The 24,010-nt window shown below is 40.0% G+C and overlaps 1 protein-coding gene across 1 annotated transcript in view; it reads left to right on the top strand.

The window, feature by feature from the left end:
• LOC5567820 (1-acyl-sn-glycerol-3-phosphate acyltransferase alpha) overlaps positions 1-24,010 on the top strand; it is a 65,437-nt gene that overhangs the window by 25,370 nt on the left and 16,057 nt on the right. The window contains exon 2 of the mRNA XM_021848951.1: positions 21,233-21,366. Coding sequence (XP_021704643.1) covers positions 21,233-21,366 — 134 coding nt within the window. The remainder of the gene's footprint in view (positions 1-21,232; positions 21,367-24,010) is intronic.

Here is a 24,010-nt window from a genome sequence, read left to right as displayed (position 1 = left end):
TTTATGTAATTTATTTTATATTATTACGACTTTTGCAGTATTTAAATTGTAACAAGACGTTTCTCGTAGTATTTTTTTGTCGTATAGAATATCACTTATAGCGTCCTTTTCATTCTAAACACGACCACTTATTGGAAAATGTTGTTTGCAACTTTTTAAATTGATTATAAATGAGCACTTCAACATATGAAAACTATGCTATATTTTTGCAAAAAATTGACAATAAAAACATCGTTCACTTAAAAACATACATTTCGGTCGCTGTTTACAAATCAACAGTTTGCATCCCCGTTGAAAATGACATCCAATTGAATATTGCCGTTGTCAGAACTAAAATCACCTGGCAGTTCGGCACCGCTCCAGAAAGCTTCTTTGAGATGTTGAACAGATTCTGAAGAAGATAGTCGATTAATTATATGAAACAAATCTAATAACTCAACTTACGTTTTGTTCTACCCTTCTTGAAAACCTCGTATTCCCATTGTGCTCCCATTGCACGAGATAAAGCTTTACAAATTTCTTCTTTTGGCCGCCGTATTTACGCTCTACGTAGAATTTTCGATAATTACTTTTTACCTCTAAACACGGCAAAGGCCTGCATCAAAACTATGAAATTCGCGAGCTTCTTCTGTACAAACGCCATCTTGATCCGAATAGAAAGTAGACCAGACTCGATTCATAAGAAAAACGTATGAACTTTTTCAAACAAGGCTTGCATTGGATTTCATAAGTACATCGTATGAAATGTTATAGAGCCTCGTATGAATCTTGAATTTGATTCGTATGCTCTTCATAAACGATTTATGGGAATCATACGAATCGTATGAATTGTTTTTCAGCTAGCAAAATACTGTTTCATACGAAAGGTGTTATGAATAGTTATGTTATAGTAGTAGTTTCCTCAGTGTACTATCTTCGTGTTTTGTCACAAAATGAAGGATTCGGATATAACCTATTTAATATTTGATATGGTATGTCGTCTTTCTGAATGTGGATAAAAATCATAAATTTTGAGCTGACGAATTATGGTACAACATGGTGTTTAGAAAATGTCCACACAATGATCTACAAGAACCGATATCACATGGCCAAAATCAATCGTCCATGACTCTTGTGAATCAGAATAAAAAAGTAAGCCATACACGCTCATGCAAATTCTGACCATAGGTGTACCACTTCCATGATCAATTTTACAAAAACTGTTCAGAACTCTATTCTAGGGTCTCATACCATTTCATTAGAGCGAAAAAAAAACTAAATTCGGTTCAGAAATTATTTTTTGAGAGCGTTTAAAAGTATTGTAGCGCCGCTCGCCGAGGTCACTGAAAGATTTTTGCAGCATGGATATGTTCGTTTTTTAAAGTTAGTTTTCTTAAGTAAGGGATTATCAGAACTATCTCTTTTTAGTGCCAATGTCCAAAATTACCCCTATGCATAAAGAAAGCAAAAAAATGAGAATTTTTAATAAATTCATTGTAAACATTCGTTTAAAAATGTGGGAGTATCTCAACAGATACTTTAGGAAGATCAAGAAAACGCTGAAAGTGGAGGTAGGAATCTTTCCAAAAGTGAATAAAGGAAATTGAGCAGAATATTTTACGATTTTTTATTAAGATGATCAAAACACCATTAATTTTTGTATAACACGTTACAAAACTATGCCGGTGGACTGTAATGAAGTTAAATTTCATTATGGGACAATTCTGTTTGGTGTTTTTTTTACAACTTTTACTGAACAAATTATGTAGTCTCGTAAGTGTAACTGAAATATCATAGGATTATACGTTGAAAACTTGTATAAACTAAAATTGGACAAAAATGCAGATGGGCCTGGCTTGCGATTCACGGCAGTATAGGACTGTGTTTATCGAAAACAATTCTCGCACAGATGATTTTGGAAAACTACAATTTGGAGGTCATGCGCAAAGAATATCAAAATGAATAACTGCAAGATAATCTGACTTACCTGAGTTACCTCAGGGATGTCAAAAATCCTTGTTTGAACATGACACAGGCCTCTCTGCCAAAGGACGAAGTCTGCGTGTCATCTGTAGTCGATTGTAAAAAAGTTGGAATATTTTTTATTTATACTTGTAAAAATGGAAGATTTCTCCTAATGCTTCCAAAACTCAATTAATAATATTCCCACATAAACCATACATAGACATGTAATACGATATGTAATACCAGGAAGAAAGCTCTACAGAGAATTCAAAATAAAATTTTGAAAAAAAATCTGTGAGTGCTGTCGAGCCTGTAAGCGTTGCTTTCGTTGTCTCTTGTTATAGATGTCCAATAGTGCATACTGAATCGTTGGAAAAAGTGAAATAGTTGATAATCCTCATAAACGGCTACACTAGTCCCTGTGTGTATGATTTTGTCTTCGTTGCAATCTACCTATGATAACAAATCGGAGAAACTAAATTGTGTATTTCACGACGGCATTCCAATTGATCACAATGGCGAAGAACTGCGAGAAATGCTCACTCTCTATCAAGGTTGAATGTGAGTTATACACAGTGTGCGAAGGAAATTGCGCCAAATGGTTTCACGCTGATTGTGTGGGCCTCACCGAAAACGACTTGTGTGCGTTGTCCAGCAATATCGTTTGGATCTGCGATGCATGCATGGTGCTATTCTGTAGGATGAGGGAGAAAACGAATATCGATGCGGCTACGAACACCGAATGCTCCCGACCCGTCGAAGAGGAAATTAATGACCTGAAATGCGCTGTAGCAAAAATCGCCGACATGCTTTCAAATGTTATCCAAAAACCAACTACCACTGCTGCGCCACCACATCATTCTACACTCGTGTCGTCATCCGAACTTCTCAGCAAAACCAATGATGAGATTTCTTGTGAACCAGTGCAACACGAGCCCAATAATTCTTTACACGCGTTAGGAAGTGAAACTTTTGCTGTATACTTGTCCAATATTGACAAATGTGTAACCGAAAACGACATTAGTGTGATGGTATCACGATCATTGAGAGCTCCTTTATCTTGTTGTAACGATGTAGTGAGGCTTGTGCCAAAACACAAGAACACTAATACTTTGGACTACGTGTCTTTTAAAGTTGTATTGGAAGCGAGTTTGAAACCACTAGCATTGAGTGCGTCTACTTGGCCTAGACAAATCAAATTTCGAGAGTTCAAAAATCGAATGAATGAAACATGGAAACCTAGTGAATAACGATAATCCTGAATTTGTCAATCGGTATTGTTTGTTTTAATCTTTGGTCGTTTATATGATGTTGTATGTTAGAATTTGTTCCTGATTCAATTGATTATTGTGTGAAAAGTGGAAATGTCTTGTAGTTAAACGTTGTTTGATGTAATTGTATGTTGAATGTGTGTATGCTAATTAGTTTTAAGCAGCAGTCTGTACGGCCTAGAGCCGAAGACGGTGAAATAAATAAATAAATAAATAAATAAAATGATTCTGAAGCTTCCTCCCTGGTATAGTAACAATGAGTTACATAGAATATCCAATGTTGAAAAATTGGAACAAATGTCAAATAAATTATATTGATAATTTCAGGAAAAAATCGTTACGATCTTCTATTGCCACGATTAATGCGTTATATATTTAGGTTAAGTTAGGTTAAGAAAATTGAAAACGTGTTTTTTTTTCTCTTATAAGCAGGTGAAATCAACTCACCTGTAAAAAATCTGAACTGCTACGGCAAATGAAATGTAGTATGTTGTTAACAAAATGTTAATAAATCTTACATTTGTTTTACCAAATAAGGATGATAGTGTTGTCCAATAACACAGAACACTTAGATATAAGAATTGAATGTAATGTTTGGAATGATACTAATCAAGAATTAAAAAAAAATGCTAGATCTATGAACATATTTGTGGTTTTATGATTGCCTGTGCGATAAATTTTCGAACCCAACCTTAAGGCTGGTTTGCTACCGACAAGAAAAGGAACCGCCTATATCGATGCGTGGAGAATTTCTTCTCAGAAATGGTTTAGGAAACCACATTTATCTGATCACAGTACGCAGTTGAGAAGAAATGTCATATTGAATGGGGCTCTCTGTAGGAAATTTTTGACCCATTCAGTAAATAAATGTCTTTACTTTTCTTGAGCGAAACGGCATACTTAGCTTTACACAACACAGTGTTTTACAGAAAAACATCAGCGTAGTTTGAATTGGACATTTTATTTTGAAAAAATCGTCAAATAATCGACGTCAATTAATCGATTAACTCGATTATTTAGTGAGCCAGGAATCGATGAAAAATTAATCGATTAGTGAGTCGATTAATCGATTAATCGAAATAATCGATTAATTTGCGACAACCCTAAGCCCAAAGAGGCTCTCTTCAGTTTTACAACTCAAACGAACAAGTCGTGTTTAAGCAGTGTGAAGAAAATCCCCAAGTTCCCCCTGATTTAGTATAGTGACCAGTGTTACGAATTCACCAAAGTCCACCTTAAGTGAAGTGAATGTTTCACCCCTAATCCGGTTTGGTTCCGGAACATTAAAACATTTTACCTTGGAACGCAGTTGCACTGCTTTTGTGTTCTATAAATCGATACCTCCTTTACTCGATGGTCTCTTCAATATCGAGTAAGGGAGAGATGACTGTAATTCGAAAATTCGAAATATTTCCCACTTACCTCCCTTGGCTACGCCCATGGGAGAGAAACACATTACCTACTGCACCTACTGAAATTTATCTGTCTCCTTAATGAGGTTGATACACGAGCGGAACGCTGCTGGAATTAAGAATTAGCATGCGCTTAACCTAATGTCTTGTCAGTTTATACCGGCTGACACACACAAACACGCCGGACGCACTTTGAAGTTCAACTTGAATGTCAATGCTTGCTTTGCATTTTGGCATTGTGGAAATTGCTGTTTTGCGAAGATTCGATCCTAAGGGGTCGTACTAATAACAGATAATCACTTAACAGAAGTTTACATCTAGATGAATTGTAGTTCATACCTAGGGAAACATTTTGCCTGTAGGCATCATATTGCGCCTTGAAGTTATGTGTAATTAGAGCATCGACCGTAGTGAAATTCTAGAAATTATTGTCGCGTCACCACAAGACCTTTCTCCATTGAATCTCAAAATAACTATAAGGTTAAAATATAATTACGCGAACATCAATTGCGTTCTTAGTCTCACAAGAACATGTTTACAAGTAGGTATGAAATGTTCCTAAAACAGTTACCCTTGTACGATCGCTTGAAAAAGGATGTTAAAAATGGGTAAACAACAACAGTAACAAACAGCACAAGTAGGCGAGACGTGCCGCGGCAAACGAAGCCAAAACAAGTGCGTTCACTTATCAATCCATGAACGTACGTGCGCCGGACATCGATTGCGGTGACATTTTGCATTTATCGAAGTAGGCATGCTGTACGTCCATATGTATGTACGCCAACAGGGTGCAAAACTATCTAGTACGTTTAGTCATTGTTATTGCAGACGCTTTTAAATGCCCATTCGAGAACATTCATTAAGTTGTAAGTATTGGCTACGTGTTTTCCTCGTTCGGCGAAGTCCTATCGGGTCTCCCGGTACGGAATTGCTACATAATCAAAAAACATTAGAGCACATGGCTGATTAGTTGCTGGTAATGACCCAGACCGGCGACGACGCGTATGGGGTGGCAGATTTTACGATAGAGTCTCGTGCTGTTAGTTATGGTGTGTGAGCCTTTTGCCTATTAGGCACTTATCTCCGCAAGGCTTGTGCGAGTGGAAATTTACACTTACCTAGAGAGTTGCTCTTATCAAGTTCAAGTGCAAGTACACCATCTATCGAGAAATCGGTGGTATTGCTGCCATCATGATCAGATGTACCTCGGATTACCTTTTTCTGTACATAGCACTTTCATGAAGAATGGTATTACAATCTATCCCATTTTAAAAATGCGTGATTTGGCGCCTTGATTGATGGTAAAGGTTTATGATTGGTATGGCGTAACTATGTACGGTACCGACGGCTACTTTGGTATTGCAGTATCGTAGCAAGCTATGATCAGGATCATTAGAAGAAGCAGTTGGAGAACAGACGAGCAGTGAAGTAGTGAAATATAGCGTGTTACTGAAGATATTTCGTGGTATGGTTCACTAATATTTCGAATAATCCAGATTTTATGGGTATATGGGCAAAAACGTTGAGTACGTGCAGCAACTTGAAGTTTCATTGTCGGATTAATGTGAGCTAGAACGCAGCCATCAGCGTTTCAGACGGAAATGATAATAACAGATCTACCTCATTACGCGTGGTAAAGATGGACAAATTCTGAGTGAAATTATGAAAAAAATCCACGTGCTCGGCTGGGATTTGAACCCAGGACTCTTGTATGCTAGACGAGCGCTTTACCAACTAAGCTACCGAGCCACTTGGTGACCGAATAACTGAGTTGGTTACAAGTTTAGAATTCAAATCCCTACAGACCACGCGGACCCCTTACATAACCCTTATCCATCCATCTCATGTTCCTACCCACGCGGAAAGAGCGAGTGCGATTTATTTAGTGTTGAAACAGTTTGCCTGTCGTACCTACATTTTTTCCTAATTTCAACCATAATTTGTCCATCTTTACCACGCGTAATGAGTTAATTAATTCAATAACCATGCGGATTGGATTACCGAACAGCTCAATATAAGCGTCAATTTAGATCTACCTCTTTCGTAAGAGGAATCCGAGTAGGGACGAATATCTCATAATATTTTGGTATCATTCCATAATTATGTATTCTTTAGTAGTCCAGTTATTATTACTGAGTTGAAAATATTGTTTAAAACAAGCAAAAATACCTCATTTAGGTATTCGAAGGCTATTGAGGACGGCTTGATGTATTGAACTACTATTGAAAAAATTTCACTCCCATATGAAAATTCATCATGTATCAACTATTAAGGTATTTCAATACCAATTACAATGATCCAATTATCAGATTGGTGTTATTAGAACATGCATTTGAGGTATTTTACCTCTTATTTGGGGCTCTTTCGTACCTCATTCAGTTAGTAAGTATCTGGTATGGAATACCATAGCTTGGTTTTCAGCAGCGATTACATTCTCCTCGAGAAACGCTACCCGGAAGAAGTGGAATGCGTAAAAATGGAGCAGTTGTTCCGTTCTCAAGAGACACTTAGAAAAACTCAACGCATTTAGCTAGCAAAGGTTCCATGCCTAGAGCAGAGATGTGCAGGGATAAGGATTGGAGCACGGGCGAACGTGAGGTGATCGAAAGATGGAAGCAGCACTTTGATGAGCACTTGATTTGTGCTGAGACCGTAGGCAGTGAGTTCAGTAGACGATAGAAATCTGAGAGAGAAGTAATGGAGGAAGATAATGATGATGCCATTTTTGAATGGCAAGAACAATAAGCTCGTAAAGATACCAATGAGGCCTTCATTTGCCTAGTGGTTAAGTTAATAATGCGAAGTTAATAATTGTGGAAGTATATTTAGAATACTAAACTAAAAAGCAGGCTTTTTCTCAGTGGGGACGGTAATAAATGATGATAACAATATTAAGGGTTGCTTGTTTCCCTATCAACAATGACTATTCCATGATTCTTGTTAGGAACTCCCTAAAGATTTTCGACCAAGATACTTTTATGAACACAACCAGTAACTTTTCTAATGATATTTTTGGAAAGTACTATAGATATTCCTCCAATTGTCTTCCCTCACAAGCAAAACGACAGTTCTGCAGGAATGAATTTGTTCTTCCATAGAATTTACTACAGGAATACATCAGAGAGCTCCTCAGAGTATGTTCCTAAATTTTCGTTAAGCATTTTTCAAGATTTTAACCAGGAAGTTGTTCAATGATATCCTCAGGAATTATTCCAGAAATTTCCCTTGAGCTACTTTAAGACATTTCTTTTTGAATTATTTCTAAGAAATTTGTTCAGCAACTCCTTCAAGAGACTATCATAGAAATATTTCGGAACTTGCTGTAAAACCTTTACAGCAACTAGTCAAATGAGTTTTTTTTTCTAAAGTAATTCCTAAAATAATCTCTAATGAACCTTCTTGTAAGATACCTTGAAAGAATTCCGACAAGGTAGAACTCCTGCTCTCTGAAGAAACTTCTGACTCCTTAAGAAAGTCTCGACGTATTCTCTTGAAAAATTGCTGGAATAGCCATTAGAAACACCTAAACACGATACCCTGGGTACTATTCTGGAGAAATAGCTGGAAAAATCGGACAAAAACCCTGTAGAAATTTGTATAGGAATAACTGGGAATAGTACTGCAATTATTACTGCAGTATTCCATGGTGGGAATCCTCATTGAACTTTCTGTAGAATTCGTGAATAAATAACACGTGAAAACCGTTAATTAATTGACTGAGGCATAATTGAGGAACTTCTGTAATCGGCTAAAATCTGCTAAAAAATCCTGGAATGATGCTAGAGTATTTCCTAGGAAATTTTGGAGGAGTTTGGGAGCAATCCATATAGATGTTGTTCCAAAAATTACTGAAAATCTGCGTAGAAACTTAAGGATTTGCTGGAATCGGTGAAAGAATTACCAGTAGAATCTATGAAGGAAATTCTGGGAGAACCACAGTAAATTCAATGCATGTGGGATGTTGTGACGGAATTTGTTTGTGAAACTGGCAACACTGAATCAAAAAAATAGTAGTGTTCTTTAGAAGAGAAGAGTTCGGGAGGCCGTTTCATTGGTAGTGAGGAGTGAACACCAAAATGTATGTGATTATAATTATTCTAATATGTTAATAATTGTGCTAAATAAATAATTTTCAGCATTGAAGCTGTGAGCATGTAAGCTGCTGTCAATTTTTGCGTGTTTCTGCCAAAGGTGACTCTCCCCTTCCCCAACATTGGAAATACTAGTTGTATTAGTGTTGGACTGTCGATGGATCTTCAGAACAAATTTCTGTAAGAATCATTGAGACACTCGCAGGATGAATTTCTAGAGGAGTCCCAAAATGTGTCGTCGAATATATTTCTGGAGGAATCTCTGGAATAAGCATTGTGAAGCTCTTCCACGAGGAATTTTTGAATTCCTGCAGAACATGTGGAAGAGTCATTTTTGATTTTTTTTTTGCATTTACATCAGCGTTCTTTACAACGATCTTCCGAAAATTGAAATTCCATGTTACTCACTCAAGGGTTTTTTCTTTTATTTTACTATCCATGAGTTTTTTTTTTTTGAGAAAGATCCGTCACAATAATTTTCTTTGGGATTTCTACAGGACTTCATGGAGGTTTACATGCCACAAAACTTGAAGGAATCATTCAAAAGCACAAAACTTGAAGGAATCACAACAAAAAGCTCTGGAGATATTCTTTGAGAATTGCTCGGATAATATCTGGGGTGTGATCGCTCGAGTTTGGCTGCCAAATATCAGAAGACATTCCATTGAGAAATTGAACTGAATGATTTCAAACCCCATTTTCGTGTAAAAACAGTCTTTAGAAACCTTTCATTTGAAATGAACTTTATAGAGACCTGCATTAATATAGTGACCAAATCTCTAAAAAGAGACATGGTAAGTCAACGATTCATTTGATGAAAGGTACAGAGAAGAAACCGCAGCGTAGGCATCATAAAAACAAAAAACAACTGCAGACCCGCATCTTCCTAGTGAGAACGCCTCTTGGAAAAGCTGAGTGTGAGAAGATGGGGCAGCTGTGTCGAAGCTTAATAAATGTAAAAAACTCAGGGTTAGAATTGAGAGCATCTTGCCAGAAAAGCTTGAGATGATCGGGAGGTGGAAGAAGTATTTCAATGAACACTTGTACGCAGGCTGGAACCAACAGTCCTTACTATGAGGGAAGTTTAGGATCCCATTCAACTGCTTACTGGGCTGTATGAACGCCTGTGAAGCTACATCGATGATGAACTCATCATGTCTGGAGAAGCTGGTCATTTGTCTGAACCAGTGAATCAATTGTCACACAACATGCAGCAACAAAGACAGTGTCATCTCCCATTATTGTTGCAATATTTTTATTCCACAACAACAGTTAACCACCACTTGAACAAAATAGGACAATGATCGCTCACCACGTACGCAGCGATTTTCTGGGCTTCGCATTGCAATTTTTGAAAACTTTCTCCGTGTTGGTAAACATTGCCATATTATCAAACAGCGTCCATAAAACCTAGTTGGTTTCATGTTTGCAACAATGTTGCGCCCTGTGATTAACATGGCAATTTTGATTTTGATTGTATCCCAATCCGTAAAAGTTGGGACAAACGGTTGTGAAGCAGCTTGCTTTGTTGTTTGTTTTTCGTCTGTTTTGATGACAATTTGTTTCACTGGTCTGAACTGACTGAACCTTAGAAACAAAATACCTACCAGAGGAGAGGAAGGAAGGGTTCATATGCCCCATCGACAAAGAAAATGACAAAATCAACCTCATTTTGATTTCCGACTATTGTGCAAAATAATGAAACTTAGTTCAACATCTGAAGAACGTTTTTCAATAGATCTAGTCAATTTGTTTGCTTTGCCACGATATGGATACGGTTGGCCGAAAATTTGGATAGGATCCTCCACCTTTTTTTGGATCCTTCATCTTTTTGGGATGACCAAATTTCCTACTGGTCCAGCCTTGCTACCCGAGCAGGTGAAATAGTTCAGTAATAGCAACTTTTGATATGGACATCTAAAAGTGCTATCAACTGTGAAAGAGCTCACACTAAACTGCGAAGCAGGCTGTTTTCGAATTTGGGCGTTTCGTCAGAACGACGACAAATAAATGTTTTCAATAGGCGATAGTTGAACTAAAATACAAATTCTACAAATTACGTATAACAATTTTTCTTCGTTGATCCATCAACTTTTCCGCGCAAATAGCGTTCAAAACACCTAATTAGGCATCAAAGCCTCCGATTGGCGTCGATTATGATAAGTTATCTATAAAGATAAGCCAGTGTGCCATATGTTCGCGTCAGCAGCAAATCACAAAAAAACGATATCATTGTTTCGTGATATCGCTTCAAAGTGCATTTCCAACGGAGCTACTCGCCTAATCTCCTGCTTCCGAGATTAGGCGTTATGCATTTTTCGTCTACTGTAACTTAGCGATAAGTGATTACCGAATGCGTTTTAGGGGGAGACACAATGACACGTTGAACGCCGATAATATCCGATAGCAGTGAACGTTTGATAACGTTTAGCGAGTTTTTTTTTTATAACAGAGCCGTCGTCATTATTAAGACTGTTGTTTCCAGTGTCACGAACAGGTTGCAGACAAGGGCTATTTTTGTATTGTACGATAAATGGTGGAAAATATTTACGAAATATCTAGTGCAATTTCTTGAGAAAAAACTTCAACGAGCTTTCTCACATTGAGCTCTCCCGCGAGAGCAAACTTGAGATCTGCTTCGCCAAACTCACGCATGAGATTATAGCCTGATTTGCTACTGAGAAGGAATCGCTAAAGAAATTTCTCGCCGATTCCTTGCAGAAATTTTCTACAGCGACTCCCATTTGAACTGACATTTCTTTTCAAGTGCTACTGCGATCAGAAAAAAGCGCATTCTTGATGGATTCTTTGCAGAAATTTCCCATGCATCAAGATAGGCCGATAAATTACTTGTCAGCAGCGAATCAGGCTTATGATGCAAACTCATGCCGTTAAAAATGATTCAATCATAGAATTCGTTTGAAATACCTATATTATTGTTTACATTAGAAGAGTTTGTAATGTTTCTGGCAGAAAAACAAGGAATTACAGCGGGGATTCGCTGGTTAAAACACGACTGCCTTCCAGCTAGCGAATCCGACTGGTGAAAATGCTCCAGACTCACGCAGCTGGAGAGCAAATCGTCACGATTCGCACATATACATGCACATTTGTTCTATATATGGAGACTTCAATGCGACGGTGTTCAGACGTCAAAGTCAGTTTGACATCTAATCTTGATATTTCAGTGCTTTTTACTTGGAATGTTTTCCAACCAGCGAACATCCAACCAACGAGTCATTCCATGTAGCGAAGCTCCAACGAGCGAATCCCCACTGTAGTGGTTATAAGGTTTTTGAAATTTTGAAGTTTACATGACGAAACACGTGTCAAATGTACAAATTGAAATGGAAACTGCGAAAAGAAACCACGTGCTCCGGCGGGGATCAAACCCACGACTCCCTATTCGCTAGATGGGAGCTTTAACCTACAAGCTGCGTAGCCTCTTGAGAGAGACCCGACGCTCGGAGGCGAGCTGAACTCGATTACCCCAAAGCACATGGTATCATCATTTCGCAGTCTAAACCTTCTTTGGATGTATGATATGTACATTTGCCACAAACATCGTCGAAGTTCCATTACGAAAAGATCCTCGGCTGGAGGGATTCAAACCCAAGACCCTCAGCTTGGTCTTGCTGGTGAGCTGTGCGATTGCCGCTATAGTCCTATTGAATTCTGGAAACTATCCTGATTGAAAATTGCTGGTATAATCCCTAAAGAATTATTTGAATAATAAAAATAAATGTCTAAATCAATTTCTGATACAACTGTCTAGTAGAATTTTCTGAAGAATCCTTATAAGAAAAAACTCATTGTATTTCATGGTTCCTCTTTAGTCTTGTTTTCTATACGTTACTAAATTATTACTCCCACAATCATTAAGACAATTAGTAACAGGCCAGCTTCGAGCTAGTTTTCCTACATCCAAGTCGGCCTGTGTATACACAGATGTTAAGAGAGGTACATCTGCATTACTAAATCGAAACAGAGTACAATCGCTTGCGCCCACCCGCCATGACATAAGTACGACAATAATTAGTCAGCACCGTTTCTCACATGCGCAAAATCGTTTGGTGGGTCCAATCAAACCAGCGATAACTTCAATCCGAATGTGATAACAATTTGAGTACGCATACAGTTGGTCGTCAAATTGAGCGTATAAGATTGGTTTTAAGACTAAAAATAAAGAGCAAGACGTTTTTTTTTTCAATCGTCACCATTATCCTTTTCGTTTCTCGTAACGGAGAAGATAGGCGTAACCGGCAATGGAATTTGTCATGCTTTCAATCTCAGACATTCGATTGAATTACTGTTCTGTTTCAAATAGTTCTCCACGATCAAAATGCAAACCAGAATATGCAGTACTCAGCGCTTCTTAATTATTTATTAAATATGACTTGAACTATGTTTTTTAAACCAAACTTGAACGACTTCCTTTTTAAACATGAACAGGTAGATGGTATTGCGTAGAGACAAATTCCAATGTCACGATGCCAACTAAGAACAAACGAAACCTTTTTGGTGAGAACGTGGGTGTTGGTAAGGCAAACCCAGTAGGCGCCGAGCGATTACCTTTTGGCCTCGATAACAGAGGACGGATGTAGAGAAACAAAGGAAGCTGATAATGGTAATCGAAACCTCAATACTAAAGTAAAACGATTATGCTGCTTGAACGACGCAGAGATTACGGTTAAGATTGTTGTTACGCTATTGGAAGTGGATTCACATTATCTTGTGATCTTTATCTTTACTGATATCGTTCCAAAGTATTCTGTATGGAAATTATTCCACTTAAATATTCAAAAATTTACATGTTGCGCATACTTTGGATTTCTTAAAAGCATAATAACTGTTGTGTATTTGACAATGTGAGATATGTGAACATACAAATACTATCCATTATGTTAATTAAAGTGTTTGAAACGGGAGTTTCAACCCAATTTCGTACACCTGCTGATTCGGTTTTTACTTCCACAATTAGACCATTTGCCACCCATTGGTATTACAACGGAAAACATATAGATAAATCGAGGCGAGAAGCCTTTCGTGCTACTTCTCGCATGCATAATTTATGTCTCGCGCGCTGGCTGGCTAGCTGATTCGTCACAAAGGGGTTTCCCACCATATGATAAATGATAAAGGAGGCTCGTTATCTGATTCCCCGACGACCGACGCCTCGGTGTGAATGGGACCGTCGGTGTGTAATGCTTTGATATCACCATTGATATGTTGACTACCGATTACAAGGGTCATCGTATCGTAACGACCGAATCATTTGTTTGAGAATCCATCTAACATTTCCATTTCGAACAAATGAGCAATAAATATATTGTATGATTCTATATTGCTTTTCAAAGACGTTAAATTATGTGAAAGAGTTCAAAAAACGAAGCGTGGAAATGAATTCATGATAAACTAAGCAATAAATTTCAATTTAGTATCTGAGGCATCAAGCAACTTTTTACAAAGAACCCAGGCATTGCAGAATTCGTTTTCATTTGATTTCGAAACACGATCAAAGCAAGCGAAGAAAAACATCCTATCAGTATCGGTCCATAATTGGCAATCGTTCGCTGTTTAAACTTTTATACGGGAGTGTATGTGTATCAGAAGAGTTCATAACGCAACTGATTTCAGATGTTATCTGACTTATTACACAACGCTGGTTCTTTACGTTTTGTTTTGGTTGCACGATATCTCATACACTACGATTTTCAGAAATTTCAATAGCCGATCATGGACCGATACAGATGCGATGTTTTCCTTCGCTTGCTTTGATATTTAGTGCTTCGAAATCAATCAAGAACGAATTCTGCAATGCCTGATCATAGCCAATCTACTTCTCAACCATTCGTGCTTTCTGCAATTGTTGAAGGCAAGACGCGAGGCAGGAGCAAAAACACGGTGCCCCGACAGACCGTTATTATGTAGAAAATTGTCCATCAAATCTGAGCACAGGGCTCGATTCCTAAGGTCATTTTGCACCTCTGGGCCAATTTTTGAAAAAAATCCCTAGGAGGAATCTCGAGAAACCTTGATTTGAAGTTTTTTCCTTAAAAATTCAATATAATCCATATTAAAATTTTGCAATAGCACTGAAAAAACCTACAAAAACTCTGAATTTGTTGAAGAGCCATATAACGCTTGAGACGTATGATAATAATGTTTCCCTTGTAGTAAAAACGCATGTTCTGGCTGCGAATATCTCCTTTTACGGATTACGTAACCAGCTTAGGGACCCGCAACTTGCAAAGAGAAACAACATCTACACTGTTATTTGATAAAGGCTTATCTGACTACATAGATCCATTATTTCATTAGCAACTTTGCAAAAACACTTCGCGATCCTTTATTGCACAACACTGAAAAGTGTTTCGAAAACCAAATCAGTTTTCAATAATTATGCACAGAGAGCAACGATGAATGCAAGCATACCTCAGAGAAACATCACTGTTAATTTGCCATGTATAAAAAGATTATTCTTGGCTCCCTTAGCACATTTTTTTGAGAACAGGAGCGAAAACTATTGAGCGAAAAAAATAGGCAAACTTCAGTGAGCTGGTCATTTAGTGCGAATGCCGGAAGAAAAAGTTGCATCAATCAGGTGAAGCTCAGTGACCCCGTGGAAGACATCGGCGTATTATCGGCGTATGTTATTGACTTGAGCGTACCAGAGTAACCAAATCATTTAAAATTTGAAACAACCGGTAATACTCCGGTACCGGTAATTGACTATAAAAGTATTCACATGACTTATCTGCTAACTATTATTGTGCATTGTTAATTATTGATTTATTTGGTTTACTTCTAAATCGGTTTCACATAGAAAACAACAACCAATGAAATTTAAACCAGTAAACTATGAAAAAAAAAGTTAAATCGAAGCCAAACACCAAATTCTCAAGATCACGAATCTGGAAAACCAAACATTCGTTAAATTTTCAGCTCAAACGGGTGTTCGGTTCTCCAGATTTGTGCTCTTGAAAATTTGAAGTTAATTGGCTTCGATTTAACTTATTTTTTCATTCATCTTCACCTTAAGGAGTGACTTAAGTTAAGCCAGTTGTAAATATTTCTAAATTTAACAACGGTAATAATTGTATTCTAGTTGAGAACAGTTTGGCCAACTTTTTGAACGTTTTTGTAGGTTTTTTCAGTGCTGTTGCAAAATTTTAATATGGATTATATTGAATTTTTAAGGAAAAAACTTCAAATCAAGTTTTCTCAAGATTCCTCCTAGGGATTTTTTATTAAATTGGCCCAGAGGTGCAGAATGACCTCAGGAATCGAGTCCTGTGCTCAGATTTGATGAACAATTTTTTTACATAATAACGGTCTGTCGGGATACCGTGTAAAAATTGAGTAGGCAACGGATTCTCCAATTGGCGTCGATTATGATAAGATAAGTCACTACTGGCTACCAGCCCCAAGTGTGTTCGTCAGCAAAAACGTCGAAATTCGATATCAATCAAATGCTGCAGCAGCACAACAATGCACATCAAAAGTCACTGCATTTTTTTTTTCAATGAAGAACGCTTAAGTACGTACTTACTAATCCACCCCAGGCTCAGATTAGGCAGTGCATTTTGTAGGCTGTTGTCACCTGGCATTTTCGGCATTTTGCATTTTCGAGGGAGGCGTGTTAGATAGATATATCGATGATATCGACCGATTCGTTTTTAAAGGATTTTCATGAGTGGTATAATTCTGAGACAAAGTCGAATTTAAATGTAATCGTCACGAAATGACAAATTCTGTCGTTTTTTGACTGGAGAGAGGCTATCCATAAGTCACGTAGTCTCTTTCTTAAGATTTTAGACCTTATTTCATCATTTCTTTTTGTGTAGAGTAAAGTGGGGCAAAAGTTCGAGTGGGGTAAGAGTTTCTTTTTCTAGCTCAATTGAAAACGAAACTTATAAATGTCATGGTGGTGTGAATGCTATTCAAATAAGGGACTTTCACTCCAAATATCATAAAAATCGCTTGAGATTTGAAAAAAGTTTTGGCTATTTGTTGTTTTTCGACGTGAATATTGTAATTTTTGGTCAAACTTTCGTTGCATGGGACCAAATAAAAACAAATCTTTTTCAATGTTTTATGTAAGGGCGTTTATAGGCCTATCATAAGGATGCTTTTGTGTGGATTAGTTTTTGCATAGATGCTTGGAAACAATTTTTGGCCCATAGTGGGGCAAAAGTTCGAATCAGCTGGGCAAAAGTTCGACCCATATATAAACTTACGGAAAAATGTGCAAATTTCCTAAAATCGACATATTATGTTAAAATTTAGCGAAACTTGCCTGATCGTGAGAAAAATGTCACCAAAATTTTACATTTTCACTTAGTTTTGCGAAAAACTGCTATTTTTAGGTATATTACAATTAACTCTGTTTTGGGCAATATTTTGGTGAAAATTCAGAGTTTATTTTTCGGCAAACATAAGATTACGGCTGGCACGGTAAATGACTGGGCATGGCGTACCATTGGTACCTCGCGTACCTACAGGAATAAAATAGACCCCATTGTGTGGTCCTCAGCCTCTTGCCCAGCAACTCCTATCCCTACCTCCTCGTGGTACTGGCCAGGGTACGAGTAATCTTGGGGAAGATCGGGTAACCAACCCCCGGTGGGAACTTTGGTCGTATGCTGACAGGGAAGGGGGGTTTGCTTCTGCAAACCTTGAGCGTCTGTACTCCATGTTAGGAGCGGCTCACAACAGCGTCTGTTCCCCATGTCAGGGGCGGCTGATCATCGTCCGAGTGCCAGAGAAGGACTCAAAGCTAAACTGCGCACTATGGCCCTCCGAACATTTAGGGGGAATGGTCCTCCGGAAATCTAGGGGGTTGGTGTCAGGCCCTGCAAGCCAGCCGTAAAAATACACCAGCACAGGAACGTCAACGAGAGAATACGGACCGGAACAATCGGCAAAGACCACAGCGACGGAAATGGACTTGCGATTGGAAACTAGGTACGTGGAACTGCAAATCTCTCAACTTCATCGGAAGCACACGCATACTCTCCGATGTACTGAAGATCTGCGGTTTCGACATCGTAGCGCTGCAGGAGGTGTGCTGGACAGGTTCGATGGTGCGAACGTTTAGAGGTAATCATACCATCTACCAGAGCTGCGGCAACACACGTGAGCTGGGAACAGCTTTTATAGTGATGGGTGATATGCAGAGGCGCGTGATCGGGTGGTGGCCGATCAACGAAAGAATGTGCAAGTTGAGGCTCAAAGGCCGGTTCTTCAACTTCAGCATCATAAACGTGCATAGCCCTCACTCCGGAAGCACTGATGATGACAAGGACGCATTTTACGCGCAGCTCGAACGCGAGTACGACCGCTGCCCAAGCCACGACGTCAAGATCATCATAGGAGACTTAAACGCTCAGGTTGGCCAGGAGGAGGAGTTCAGACCGACGATTGGAAAGTTCAGCGCCCACCGGCTGACGAACGAGAACGGCTTACGACTGATAGATTTTGCCGCCTCCAAGAACATGGCCATTCGCAGCACCTACTTCCAGCACAGCCTCCCGTATCGATACACCTGGAGATCGCCACTGCAGACGGAATCACAAATCGACCACGTTTTGATCGATGGATGGCACTTCTCCGATATTACCGACGTCAGAACCTATCGTGACGCTAACATTGACTCCGACCACTACCTGGTGATGGTGAAACTGCGCCAAAAACTATCCGTCATTAACAATGTATGGTATCGACGCCCGCCTCGGTATAACCTAGCGCGACTGGCCCAACCGAACGTCGCTGCCGCATACGCGCAGCATCTCGAGGTAGCGTTACCGGAAGAGGGCGAGCTTGACGAAGCCCCTCTTGAGGACTGCTGGAGCAACATAAAAGCAGCCATCAACAACGCAGCCGAGAGCATCGTCGGGTACGTGGAAAGGAGGACATGTGACGATTGGTTCGACGATGAATGCAGGCAGGTTTTGGAGGAGAAGGATGCAGCGCGGGCTGCAATGCTGCAGCAAGGAACGCGACAAAACGTGGAGCGATATAAAAGAAAACGGAAGCAGCAAACCCGCCTATTCCGGAACAAAAAGCGCCGCCTGGAAGAAGCGGAATGTGAAGAAATGGAACAGCTGCATCGTTCACAAGAAACGCGAAAGTTCTACGAGAAGCTTAACGCATCCCGAAAAGGCTTCGTGCCGCGAGCCGAAATGTGTAGGGATAAGGACGGAAGCATCTTGACGGACGGACGTGAGGTGATTGAAAGGTGGAAGCAGCACTACGATGAACACCTGAATGGCACGGAGAACACAGGCGCCGAGGGTCACGACAGCGGAGGAAGTGGCTACGTCAGCACGGCGGATGAAGGAAACCAACCTGCCCCCACATTGAGGGAAGTTAAGGATGCCCTCAATCAGCTCAAGAATAACAAGGTCGCTGGTGATGGTATTGGAGCTGAACTCATCAAAATGGGCCCGGAGAGGTTGGCAGCCTGTCTGCACCGGCTGATTGTCAGAATCTGGGAAACGGAACAGCTGCCGGAGGAGTGGAAGCAAGGGGTCATATGCCCCATCTACAAGAAGGGCGACAAACTGGAATGTGAAAACTATCGTGCGATCACTATCCTGAATGCCGCCTACAAAGTGCTATCCCAGATTATCTTCCGTCGTCTATCACCAATAACAAACGAGTTTGTGGGAAGTTATCAAGCTGGTTTCATCAACGGCCGCTCGACAACGGACCAAATCTTCACTGTACGGCAAATCCTCCAGAAATGCCGTGAATACCAAGTCCCAACGCATCACCTGTTCATCGATTTCAAAGCGGCTTATGATAGCATCGACCGCGAAGAGCTATGGAAAATCATGGACGAGTACGGCTTTCCCGGGAAGCTCACAAGACTAATAAGAGCAACGATGGACGGTGTGCAGAATAGCGTGAAGATTTCGGGTGAACATTCCAGTTCGTTCGAATCCCGCCGGGGACTTCGACAGGGTGATGGACTTTCGTGCCTGCTGTTCAACATCGCGCTAGAAGGTGTCATGCGGAGAGCCGGGTTCAATAACCGAGGTACGATTTTCACAAGATCCAGCCAATTTGTTTGCAATATGGATGATATGGATATTGTCGGCAGAACATCTGGAACGGTGGCAGACCTGTACACCCGCCTGAAACGTGAAGCGACAAAAGTCGGCCTGATGGTGAATGCGTCAAAAACAAAGTACATGCTGATAGGCGGAACCGAGCCCGCCTGGGAAGCAGTGTTACGATAGACGGGGATATTTTTGAGGTGGTTGATGAGTTCGTCTACCTCGGATCCTTGTTAACGGCTGATAACATCGTTAAGCCTAATTTGCTACTGAACAGGAATCGCTAAAGAAATTTCTCGACGATTCCTTGCAGAAATTTTCTACAGTGACTCCCATTTGAACTGACCGTTCTTTTCAACTACGTACTGCGATCAGAAAAAAGCGCATTCTTGATCGATTCCTTGCAGAAATTTCCCATGCATCAAGATAGGCCGAGAAATTACTTGTCAGCAGCGAATCAGGCTTTAGTCGTGAAATACGGAGACGCATCATCAGTGGAAGTCGCGCCTACTATGGGCTCCAGAAGAAGCTGCGGTCGAGGAAGATTCACCCTCGCACCAAATGTACCATGTACAAAACGCTTATAAGACCGGTGGTCTTCTATGGACATGAAGCATGGACCATGCTGGAAGAGGACCTGCAAGCACTTGGAGTGTTCGAACGAAGGGTGCTTAGGACGATCTTTGGCGGAGTACAGGAAAACGGTGTGTGGCGGCGGAGAATGAACCACGAGCTCGCTAGGCTCTTCGGCGAACCCAGTATTCAGAAGGTTGCGAAAGCCGGAAGGGTGCGCTGGGCAGGGCATGTTGCAAGACTACCGGACAACAATCCTGCAAAGATGGTGTTCGCGTCGAATCCGGTTGGCACAAGAAGGCGAGGAGCACAGCGAGCGAGGTGGCTTGATCAGGTGCAACAAGATCTGGAGAACGTGGGCCAAAATCGAAGTTGGAGAGACACAGCCATGGACCGAGTAAATTGGCGTAACATCGTTAACGAGGTTGGTTTTATCAAATTAATTGATGTAATACCAACTAAATAAAAATAAATAAATAATAAGATTACGGCTAGTACAAAGTATACCTGTAATAAAAATATAAATATTTTGTGTTTAAGCCAGCGAACTTTTGCCTCACACTAGATTCGAACTCTTGCCCCACCGGTGGGGCAAAAATTCGTTTAAGAGAATCAATTTAGAAATTGTTATAATTAAAAATGGGTAAACATTTTGACACAAGTTTGTTCAGCAAAATTATAGCCAATATGTTAAAAGTGTACGGTATTTATTTTGTTTCAACTACTATTGTTTTTCTGATAACTTTGATTATACCGAGCTTTTGTCCCACCTTACTCTATACAAGAAGAATCAAACTTCTACATCTAGCCATTTAAAAGTGAATTTTATTTTACTTCGAAAAGTTAATTTAACGTTTTCTTACTTTATCTCATTGCAGATGGGCAGGAACCTTCTGCCGGCCGATATCGACAGTGCTCGGAATTAAGTGGGAGCTGCGTGGAGCCGATATCTTGTCGCGAGATGAGGCATACGTAATCGTTGCCAACCATCAGAGTTCATTGGACATTTTGGGTAAGCATTATTGAAGGACACTACTACACACTAATTTCGGATATTCCGGCCATTAGGATACATGATATCAACAATGGCCAATTCGTTGATGTCCTGTTTTTCGGGTATCAGGTTCCCGACCGGCTGGGAGAGACTCGCAACAGCGTCTCTTCTTACGTTAGGGGCGCCTAATCATCGTATAAGTGCCAGTGAAGGACTATAAGCAAAATTGCGTACCATGCTTCTTCGGAAATCTGGTTGGTGTCAGGCCTTGCAAGCCATCGGTGAAATTTTAAATGCACCGAAACGACAAAGAGTAAATACTGAGGCAGCGTCCAAATGTAACACTAAAATTTGCAATTGTTGACCCTCTCCCCCGTCCGTAACGCTGTTTGTATGAAAAAAAAATCAAATTTAGAGCCGTAACGTTTGAGCCTATTCCCCCCCTCCCCTTGAGCGTTACGTAATTTGTGGACGGCGAAGGTTAAAGGTTAAAAAATAATTTTTGCTCCACATCGCCCATTCGATATCAGGCTACTTCTAAAATTTGAGCTCAATGGATCATTAAGGGGCCCAGATAGCCGTAGCGGTAAACGCGCAGCTATTCAGCATGACCTTGCTGAGGGTTGTGGGTTCGAATCCCGCTGGTCGAGGATCTTTTCGTGATGGAAATTTTCTCGATTCCCTGGGCATAGAGTATCTTCGTACCTGCCACACGATATACACATGCAAAAAAAATGGTCAATCGGCAAAGAAAGCTCTCAGTTAATAACTGTGGAAGTGCTCATAAGAACACTAATCTGAGAAGCAGGCTTTGTCCCAGTTGGGACGTAACGCCAGAAAGAAGAAGAAGAGGGATCATTAAAATAACCAAAACGGCCGCTATAGAGCTTAGTGACATTTGAACACACGTAGACTAGCATACGCTCGTCATACACAGTTTGTTTTTGTTTTCCTCAAAGAAACTTGCACACGCTTTCCAGACTCATCAAAATGCATATGGAAATACAGTTAACTCTCCCTTACTCGATATTCCGTATCTCGATATCGAGTTAGAGAACCATAGTAAAAGTTGGTTTTCATGGCTAACTCGATGGTCCCTTGGAACGCAGTTGCACTGCTTTTGTGTTCTGTAACTCGATACCTCCCTAACTCGATGGTCCCTTCAATATCGAGTAAGGGAGAGATGACTGTATTACCCAATTTGCAAAATTTACACCCGTAATCTGGGTGTTTTTCGAGACAGAGTGCATATTGTTTTCCTCTAAGGTTCACAACTACATCTACACTAGGGCACGCATACCATTGGGCGTGATAACCACTATGAAAAGCATAGGTAGCGTCACCGTAGTCTTCTGTGTTTGACAGAACAGCAATGCTGTCACAATGTTCAATCCCATATACAGTGGCGCCTTTGTTTTGATGTGGTGAGCACCGAAAAAAAACCATTAGTTGAGACTGCACAAGGCGCTCATAGCTCGTGTGATAATTACTATAGGAAAACCAAGTCATTCATTCAATTGATTATGTGGTTTCATTAATTCCACTAAGTAGTTCGAAGATTTATTATCATTTGTTATTGATTTTTATATGAACGGAACATCTTTTAGGAAGACGCAAGAAGTCTGATCGTTCATCAAATGAGCAGTGTGGACCAGAACTGTATTTTGAACCACCCGGCTGTTTGGGCAGGCCAGGATTTAATCATCAATTTTAGCTTCCTTTTCTCGAGCAGCCTAGATAGCTGCGTAGTGTGGCCAGCGATTGTTTCCCGGAGCAATGGTGATTGTGCTACCCGGAGCAATGGTGCAGTGTTTCTCCAAGATAATCGGTTGCTCTTCTTCAGTCTCAATCCTGAGGCTAAATAAGGGTGGGGTTATAGAAATGTTGTAATTGAGTTCAAATTTTCACCTTCATGGTTTCGCATTATGTGTTCTACACAGTGTATATTGTGCTTTACGCCTTTGGCCGATCTGTTTTTTTTTTTCGCTGATAGTCTTTTTCGTGCTGAGATTGTAAGAAGCCTAATCCTGCCTAGTTTGGGTAGTGGTTACGGTTTGGATAGCTCAGATCATTTTTTAGCTTAAAAGAAAAGCAGCGATCAATCTTTGCATACGTATGCAAAATGCCACAGCCGAAGTTATTCGAGAACCTTACTTTCGTAGGGGAATTTCTATCTAGGTAACCTTGTGGACACAGTTTTTACTACTTCCAGTAAACAAGAAATGGCGAACTCATGTATACGTGCTCGTTGATAAAGCAATCCTTATTACACTCATTTCTGAGTTAACAACCAGAAATATATGTGCTGTCACAATTGATGTTTCTGTTGGTGACCTCAATAGGAAATTCGTCTTTCATTCGGTGTATTTACCTTATGATGAATCATCCTCAACGGATGATTACAAACTAGAGTGTCCATTTCCCGGCCGATTTGCTTGTCTCGGGATTCAGGACTAAAATTTGTGCTTGTCCCGGGAAATCCCCGGGATTTTCAATAAAACCAGTATAGTGTTGTGGATGTCTGGCTGTTTGCAAAAAAATATGTCAGATAGCCAGACTGCTAAGAAAGCTCTTGCTTTGATCAACTCAAGGTCTAGGCTTGTTATCGCATGTCGAAATCAAAATGAGGAACTGAATTCAGTCAACTCTGTAACCTTGTATG

Source organism: Aedes aegypti, chromosome 3 (assembly GCF_002204515.2).
Source record: "Aedes aegypti strain LVP_AGWG chromosome 3, AaegL5.0 Primary Assembly, whole genome shotgun sequence".
In the NCBI taxonomy this organism is placed as follows: domain Eukaryota; kingdom Metazoa; phylum Arthropoda; class Insecta; order Diptera; family Culicidae; genus Aedes; species Aedes aegypti.
Note: the sequence above shows the minus strand (reverse complement) of the source record. Positions and strands in the feature narration are given on the sequence as shown.